Raw genomic sequence first — 9463 nt, 5'->3', positions numbered from 1 at the left:
TCAGTGTTCAACCTTCACACAATGGAGAGCTGGATGCCTCTGTCTTCTTCTCTCATCTGTACTTTGTGAAGGTTACTTACACCTACACACCTCCTAAACTTAATATCCCTTATAAACAAACTTAATTAGTGGGAAGTGATGTTCGCTGGGATTAACTGGGAGCTGCGCTGAGGAGAGAGGGAGGGTGGTCAGCAGGCAAACAGCTGCTGATAATCACATTACATTTTCAGATTGGTTCGGGGGTGGGCTATTTTCAGTGTTTCCATGGTAGCCAGTTGCGAGCCCCTCACACGGCACGTGACAAAAGTTGTTAATGGGGGTGTTTCCGGTACATGCCCACCCCTTTACCACGACAACAGAGACTGTGTGCCTGGGTAATTGATTCTATTCATACTTCAATATAACATTTGTCATTAAAAGTTGCAGATGAACTTGTGAAGTCTTGTATAGTCCTTCTTCTTATTAACTGCAATGCTGTGAAATGTGGGAAACAACAGCAGAGGCAGGCGTTCAGCTGGGGATCTATTAAGATTGAAGAAGGTTAACCGCAGATATTCTTCACAGAGCAGGAGCACGTCCAAGTTGTTATACTTATTCTACAAGAATAAAATCTCAAACTGTTTCAACATCCATGAATTTTATGGCATGTATAATATTTCAGTGACTGAAAATGATAAAACACTTGAATAAATGAGAATCCACATGACAACAGACATAAAACTGCATCAAGTGGATCTTGAGAGGATCATAAACCGTAATGAGAATAATTATGATGTGTGAGAGTGAATCCAATTGACTTCAGCGTGGTTCTTCACTTATGTTTTTTCATGGAAACAAATAATCAAGTTCATTAATGTCACAAAGCAAAAACTAAATAATAATGACCAAAATCCGGGAAGCAGTAAACTGAGCAGGATGAGCTTGTTTGGTTTTCACATATTTTTTCAATATGGGCTTCAGCAGATTACTCGGGGACAGGTTAACATCAACCAGATTACAGGTTAAATGTTACTTAACATTTCATTTTCTTGTCTTATATTGTATGCCGACACATCTCCAATACTCCAATAACCAACACTTTCATTACTTTCTGTACTCTACACTGATGCCCTAAGGCAAAACATCTTTCCTTGACAGGTACTGACATGTTTTAATCCAATGATTTGTTTATGTAGCTCAGGAAATTATCCCACAGTAATACAATGCAAATAATGATGGGGTTAAATATTGAATCAGCTGCTTTGGCAATATAATTATAATAGTCGTCCACCTTTGTGCATTTCTACAAAATGTCTTTAACAACCACAGCTGGAAATTATTTGTCCTTGGTTTAGGTTAACTTAACTCAATAATCAACTTTGATTTGATTATTCCCCTTCACTTCAGTTCACTCACACTTTAATACAGCAGATAATCTGCCCTTTTAAGCTGAACCTGTTTGAATAGCAGTAATGCATTTATTGCCCTGTGATGTAATCATTGAAAGTTGAAGGTTTTCAAATTTTGCGCCTTCCCAGTTTAGAATTACGCTGCAGGGATCTGTGTTGTCGGACAATTAAGAATTGATTAAGTGTAAATCAGTTATATGTGTTTTTTATGCCCCAAGAACTGCCGGAGAGGTGATATCCGATAGAAGCCATGCTTATACAGACAAAAGGGTGACATTTAGTGTAGTTCTTTGAAGTCTCTGCAAATGTATCTTGAAGAAAAATAGCCAAAAGAAATATTGCAACACTGAGTACGCTGCACACAAGTCTATTTACCAAAATAGGTACCCAATAACATCTGATGTCCTTCCTTTGACTGTTCAAACAATTTCATTCAGTCACAGAGGAGGACAGAGTGTGGTAGAGTAACACATTTTATCCTGATCTTCAAGTTAAGCATGTGTGAAGAGGCAGTGTTGTCCCATTTCTCTATGTGATGTAGGGGCAGTGGCCATCTAGCCCTTCAAACACCACTTCAACCCGAATTCAACCCGCTATAAAGGGAGGGATAGACGTAAATTCCCGAAGCCTTAATGAACGGACAAAGTGAATCTACATGGCAAAATAGATCTGGTGAAATAACCAAAAACAAATGTTTAAATCAAGCAGAGCAACTCATTTTAATCGAGTACCAAATGGAAATGTCATTGAACCGCTGTGACAAGCGTTTCAGGAAAATCTTTATTCAGTTTGAAAAAACCTTACCCGCTAAACAAGTTCACCTTTTTTTATTTCTCTGACAGGACTGACATTATTGTCAGATTTGCCACTATTATTGTGTTGGTTGATAAAGTTGTTAATATTATAACGTTAGTTGATAGTGTTTTTCACTGTAATAATGATATTGGTTGGCTGCTGATGACGTAGCAAGTGGTGTCCCAATTTCTGTAGGAAGATTTTCTAAACCTTACCCTAGTGGGTCCGTTTGGAGGGCACACTCCCATCAAAGGGCACTTCAAACTAGGGGTAGGGACAAAGTAGCCTGGCATTACAGACAAAAGCATAGAAAGAAACTTTATGAAGAACTGAATATTTAGCATTATTCAAAAATCAACACTACCAACACACATATTCGCGTATTCACTGCATTCAATGCAGGCGAACACAGCAATCATGAAGCTGACTCAGTTTTCAATGTCCAATCAGGATATGTATAAAATCACATGGAATTGTTTGGCTAGCTTGACAGTTAAACCTTAAATTCAAATGAGTTAAACTGGCTTCTGATGATAAACTAGAAAGATGAACAACTTCTCTTACTTGGCTCACTCAGACATTATCTCGAGTTTTTTTCCGGGGCAGATAATGTCCAGAGCCTCTGAGTTCTAACATACAGCCCCTCCTGAGGATATCAGAGCCTGTCTTGATGCAGCTTCCTCTCTCTCTTTTTCTCGCTCGGCCCCCCACTCCTATCTATCTCAGCTACACACATACACTCACACACACACACACACACACACACACACACACACACACACACACACACACACACACACACACACACACACAAAAGAAGGATGCAGGGTGAAGAGAGTTATTCAAATCCTTGTAAAAACACAGGAGAGAGGAAAGCACTTACCCAACTATTAAAGAAGGAGTCTTCTAAGCCATCACTAAGCAAAAACATTGTACCTGTCCATCCCTGTGTCTGTGTTGGGGTGTGCCTGCTTCGTGGTTCTGGTTTATCAAGCCCAAAACAAATGATTTGTCTCAAAATGTTCTTACTTTACTTACTTTTTAATCAATTTGTGTTATAATTTAATATGATTTTATTATAAGGACATTTGATTTAACTTTATTTATATAGCACCTTTCAAAACAGCTTTTACAAAGTGCTTCAAAAAGAAAGATAAATAATAGATATAATAATACACTTTATTTGTATAGCACCTTTCATAAAAGAAATTCTGCTAAAAGTGCTTTATTAATAATACCAGAAGTTAAAAACATGTTAAAATGTAATTCAAATAAGATGAGAACAGGTTAGAAATGTAAAGAGAAATGTTTTACATTTTCTTTCAAAGACATTAACTGATTTCTAGCAGCTTTGGAGCATAATATATGAAAGCTTCATCTCTTCTTTCGGCTGTTGTTGGGAACCTCTAATATACTTGCTGAAAATGATGTCAGTTTTCTAGAGTAAGTCGGTCCTAGCCCATTCAGAGCATTGTAAAGAGGAGAACTTTTACAAAGTCAATCCTGTGGGTTACAGGTTTCCAGTGCAGAGCAGCTAGATGGAGTAAAGAGCTCTTTCCTTTTGGTTCATGGTTAACATATGAGCTTTAGAGATCCGAATGAGCTGGGGTCTCTTTTTTGGGAGGCCTGTAAAGTGCATTACAGTAATCAAGTCGGCTAAAAATGAAGGCATGAATCAGCTTTTCAACATCTTTCTGGTTTATGAAGGGCCAAACCTTTGCTATGTTTCTAAGGTGGAAGAATTTGGTTTTGGTTAATGTTGGCCTTGAAACTCAGATCTGAGTCTAAGATAACAATAAAGAAATGTTAAAGCAAACAAGAAAATAAAGAATGAAAGAAATTTATTTATTTATTAAAGTAACTGAAATTTATTAAAATAACTGAAATTAAATAAAAGGCAATCGTTATATGACTCCAACGTTTTTTTTTTTTTTAAACTTAGAAAAAGAGGGGTCAAAGAAATAGATAAAGGAGGGTTTTAAGGCTCACCTCGAGTACATTATTCTAGAGGGTTGGGGCCCTAACAGCAGATTGAGGCCCTGTCACCTTCGGTCTTCAGCCCTGAACAAGGAAGAGCTAACATGGCCTTTTTAGAGGATCTCTACAGATTTCAACTTTACAACAAAAGCAGGTAAAGTGCAGCTGAAGGGAGCTACGATCCCAGAATCCAGCAAAGCAAGGACTGTATTTATTCAACAGTGTTGTTACAACGTCCCCAAGCCTTCCCATCAATGAGGAATCACCAGCTGATAAAGCAACACACTAAGGAACCTCTTCCCTTGAGAACTGGTAACACAACTGGTTCTCTTTCTTAGCATTCGTTTCGATGTCTCACTATGGGATACGCCCCTCGCGCGTATTCACAGAAGCACTTATTCCATATCGCCAGCCCTGATAGGCTGGCAGTCGTGACGTCCGCGTCAAGGTGCCGCACCTTAAATACGATGGACGCGGCGTCACACGTCATTCAAACACCTCTTCTCGCTTCACGAACAAGCATTTTTCTAATCGGCGTTGATGCTAACTAGCTGCTGTCCACAGATCGGAGCTAACACCTCCATCGCCGGACGCTAGTTGAATAAACGCCGATCCGACTGCCTTCACCATAGGTAGTTGCTTCTATTTGAATAGCTAAACGGCACCGGGAGCCTGCGGTCACCACACCGCCTGCCACCGGAGCTAGCTAACAGCGACTATCATTCCAGATAATCCGCTCCCCTTTAGCACACCAAGCTAAATGGATCAAGCTGCAAAGCTTCCTTCCACCTCGCAACAAGGCGATGCTCATCGCCTGTGCACCTGTGGAAATAAAATATCGAGCATGGACACTCACCAGGTCTGCTCCGCGTGTCTCGGGCTGGAACATGCCCGCGCTGCTGTCAGCAACGCGAGCTCGTGCGCCGACTGCGCCCGCTTCACAGCGAAGAGTCTCCGCCGACGACTAGCACGCCACGCTAGCGTCTCTGAGAGGGACCCGATCCTTTCCAGTGCCACTACCGAGGAACCCCAACCCGGTGTGGACGAGGAGGACGCTCCCGAACCAGAGATTCGGCACTGGGGCTCCACGCTGGATTTGCTGAACCCGCTAACGGAGCCACCCCTCATGTTGGATTATGAGGAGGAGGATGAGTCCGACGGCGAAGATTGTCTGGTGTCGGACGGCGACGACGAGGATTATGAATCCTGCTTTGTCCCACCTTCACAGGCTCTCGGCTCTCCAAGCCCTGCAAAGGGCTCGGTTGGGACAATTACGCCCCAGCCCAGCGGCGATATGCACGATGTGTGTAAACGCGCCGCAGAGAGACTTAAGATTCCATGGCCCGCGGTCGTGGCGGAGGCCTCAAGGTCCCGCTACGAGGGGAAGAAATTACCCCAAGCAAAGAGGGCTGCGAGACAACTTCTCCCGGTGTTCCCGGAACTCCTGGAGGAGGTTACTGCCTCATGGAAGCAAAACCCTTACTCCAGCAAAACCACCATTCAAGGTGCGTCTTCCTTGGATATTGAGGGGATGGATAAGCATGCCATGGCCCGCATGCCTCCAATGGAGCCCCTGGTGGCAGCACACCTTCATCCACGGCTGTCAGCTGCCTCATCCAGGGCCCCCACACTTCCCACGAAAGCCGATCGCTTCCAGTCTGCCATGACTGAGCGAGCTTACAAAGCAGCGGCTTTGACGGTGAGGGCTCTCAACGTCATCTCCATGTTGTCAGCTTACCAAGCGGAGCTTTTTGACGACATAGCCGACGTGCCCGAAAGTTCTGCGTTGGACGAGATCCCCACAATCGCGGATATCTGCCTAAGCGTCCAGCGATGTCAGCAGGCCAGGCGGAAGAAGAAGGCGACTTAGTGGTCAACCCCACCGCGAGCGGAGCTGCCACCCGTTCCCTGTTCACTGGTAGCCCAGCTATCCTGTGTGTTAGGGGAGAAATTACCCAGTGCCACCCATCCCTCTCGGCGACGTGTGGGCCCAGAGCTCAGTTCGTGCGTCCCAGTAAAGAGGTGAAGAGACATGTTTCAGATGTGGGATTGTTCAACGCCACATCAATGTCTCACAAGCACGCACACAGACTTTTTGTTAATAAAAAGTTTTCCACTGACGTAACAAAAACACAAAAACAAAACCAACAAAACACAGAGGTGCAGAGCACACTGTTGTTCCCCATAACACCACAAGGGGGAAGCAGCGTCCCACCTGTGGTGAAACATCCCGCTCCGCTCACTCCGAGCCTATCAGACCGCGCATGCGCAGTGATACTCGGAAGTGTGCAGCTGGTACGGGCCCCCAAAGATCGTCTGTGTCAGACAGAGCTTCCCTACCCCCTAACTTTGAGGCTAGACAGTTGGAAAGCATGCACAGCGTCAGAATGGGTATTGAGACCACTGGTCAAAGGCTACAGGCTTCAATTCGCCACAATGCCCCCCCGTTTTCCCGGCCTCATCGCTTCACGTGCGCAGGGAGAGTCGGCCCGGGTGTTACGGGAAGAAATATCAGCTCTATTAAACAAAAGAGCCATACGAATAGTGCCACACAGGCAGGGACTGGAGGGTTTCTATTCGAGGTATTTCCTGGTCCCAAAGAAAGGGGGGACCTCATTCCGTCCCATCCTGGACGTTCGCATTTTGAACTTGTATCTCAGGAGATACAAGTTTCGCATGCTGACACACTCAACGCTGATACGTTTGATCCGGCCGGGGGACTGGTTCACATCAATCGATCTGAAAGACGCGTATTTTCACATTCCCATTTATCCTCCGCACAGGAAATATCTGAGGTTCGCTTTTCAGGGCACAGTGTACGAGTACCTGGTACTCCCATTTGGCCTGTCACTGAGCCCGAGGGTCTTCGTGAAATGTGTCTGGGTCTCACGTTAAATTCACTGACCTACACGGCTCGCCTATCAGCTGAGAGAGTGCACACTTTCAGGTCCACTCTCTCTCATTTTACCATAACACGTCGGGTCACGTACGGACTGTGCCTTAGGTTATTGGGACTGATGGCCTCAACAATATTGGTGGTGAGGCTGGGCAGACTGTACATGAGAGATTTTCAGCGCTGGGTGGCTTCTCTCTGGATCCTGTGCGCCACAGACGCCGCAGTGTAACGGCTTGCGCGTCCTGCGCCCTCGCGCTGCTTCCATGGCAACGCCCGTCTATGTTGACAGCGGGGGTGCGCATGGGCGCAATATCTGCCAGAAAAGTGGTCACAACGGACGCCAGTCTGTCAGGCTGGGGCGGTGTGTTCGAGGGCAGATCCGCGAATGGGATGTGGAGCACGGATCTCAAACATGCCCATATAAATTATCTGGAGTTGATGGCAGTGTTTCTGACGCTGAAACATTTTCTGCCGTTCCTCCGGGGACATCATGTGTTAGTGAGGACGGACAATACGACCACGGTGGCGTATATCAATCGTCAGGGGGGTCTACGTTCTCTACAGTTACACACTCTTGCACGCAGACTGATATTATCTCCTCTCAGTGAGAGCGACCCACGTTCCCGGAATTCAGAATGTGGGTGTGGACCTTTTGTCCAGGGGAAATCCTCTCTATGCGGAGTGGAAATTTCACCCGGCTGTAGTAGCTCAGATTTGGTCACATTTCGGCCGCGCAACAGTGGATCTGTTTGCGTCGAGGGGGAACACACAGTGCCCACTGTTCTTCTCCCTGCACGACCAGAGCGCACCGCTGGGGCTGGATGCGTTCGCTCACGAGTGGCCGCACGTCCCGCTTTACGCTTTTCCACCTCTGGCTCTGATTCCCCCGACACTGCTCAGGGTGCGGGAGAATCGTCTGTCACTAATTTTGATCGCTCCTCACTGGCCGTCCATGCACTGGCTGGCGGAAGTGAGACAGCTCCTCCACGGTCACCCATGGCCTCTCCCGCTACGCAGGGACCTGCTCTCCCAGGCGTGCGGACAGATATTTCACCCTCATCCGGAGCGCCTCGCCCTGTGGGCTTGGCCCGTGAGTGGTTTAACTGAGCCTGACTGGATTATCACAGAATGTTGTTAAAACAATTCAGAATGCCAGAGCATCATCCACTAGGTCTCTTTATGACTGTAAGTGGAGATTGTTTGAGGATTGGTGTGCTAAGGCACAGGAAATCCCTTTTAAATGTCCAGTTGGTACAATCCTGTCCTTCCTGCAGGACTTGATTGATCAAAAGAGGGCATTTTCTACTGTCAAAGTTTACTTGGCAGCTATTTCTGCTTGCCATGTTGGATTTGATGGAAAACCAGTGGGCCAACACCCCCTGGTTTGTCGTTTTATGAAGGGTGCACGGAGGTTGTTGCCCATCTCTAAGACTATGTCACCATCATGGGATCTAGCAGTGGTGGTTGGAGCCCTCTCTAGTCATCCTTTTGAACCATTGGATAACGTGGACATGAAAACGTTATCCTTGAAGGTGGCTCTGTTATTGGCTTTGGCTACAGCTAAACGTGTAAGTGATATTCACGCTTTATCTGTACATCCAGCATGTATGCGGTTCACCCCGGGGAACCTTGGGGTTACGCTGAGGCCGAATCCTGCATTTGTTCCAAAGGTGCTTAAACCATGCTCCCCAGTGGAACTGTCAGCTTTTCAGCCACCTCCCTATGGTTCTGCAGAACAGCAGCGGTTACACATGCTGTGCCCTGTCCGTGCCTTACACACATATGTGGAAAGGACAAGGAGCTTTAGGAAAGGGGATCAGTTGTTTGTGTCCTGGGCTAAGCCCCACTGGGGCAAACCTGTCACCAAACAAAGACTCTCTCACTGGATAGTGGATGCCATTGCATTGGCCTACTCCAGCTCAGGCCTTCAAGTTCCGACTGGTTTACGGGCACATTCTACTAGAGGTCTTGCGACCTCTTGGGCCCTGTTCAAGGGAGTCTCTATCCAAGACATCTGCGCTGCAGCTAGCTGGTCTTCTCCCCTCACATTTGCGAGGTACTACAGGTTGGATGTTACATCCCCTGGCCTGACCCACGCTGTCTTGAGCGTGGGCTCCAATGTGGATCTCACTTTTAAGTGAGGGGGGGCTAGCGGTCAGTCACCGAGATAAGCTTCTCTGGCAATACGGGAGTCTCCATATCCCATAGTGAGACATCGAAACGAATGCTAAGAAAGAGAACTTTAGGTTACTTGCGTAACCCCGGTTCTCTGAGTAGCATGAGTGAGATGTCTCACCAGACCGCCCTTCTTGCTACTGGGGTGAAGCGAGAAGAGGTGTGCTTGTTTTGAATGATGTGTGACGCCGCGTCCATCGTATTTAATGTGCGGCACCTTGACGCGGACGTT

At 46.3% G+C, this 9463-nt stretch overlaps 1 protein-coding gene and 1 pseudogene across 1 annotated transcript; both read left to right on the top strand.

Annotated features, from left to right (window-relative positions):
* The first annotated feature begins 5004 nt into the window (after positions 1–5004).
* LOC128426161 (uncharacterized) lies at positions 5005–8194 on the top strand (annotated as a pseudogene).
* LOC128426159 (uncharacterized) lies at positions 8193–9197 on the top strand (the record flags this gene model as incomplete). Its single annotated transcript, XM_053413034.1, has 1 exon — positions 8193–9197. A coding segment is annotated over one exon (1005 nt), but the record flags the coding sequence as incomplete, so codon positions are not given.
* Between the last annotated feature and the right edge of the window lie 266 nt (positions 9198–9463).

Source organism: Pleuronectes platessa, chromosome 20 (genome assembly GCF_947347685.1).
Source record: "Pleuronectes platessa chromosome 20, fPlePla1.1, whole genome shotgun sequence".
Classification (NCBI taxonomy): domain Eukaryota; kingdom Metazoa; phylum Chordata; class Actinopteri; order Pleuronectiformes; family Pleuronectidae; genus Pleuronectes; species Pleuronectes platessa.
Note: the sequence above shows the minus strand (reverse complement) of the source record. Positions and strands in the feature narration are given on the sequence as shown.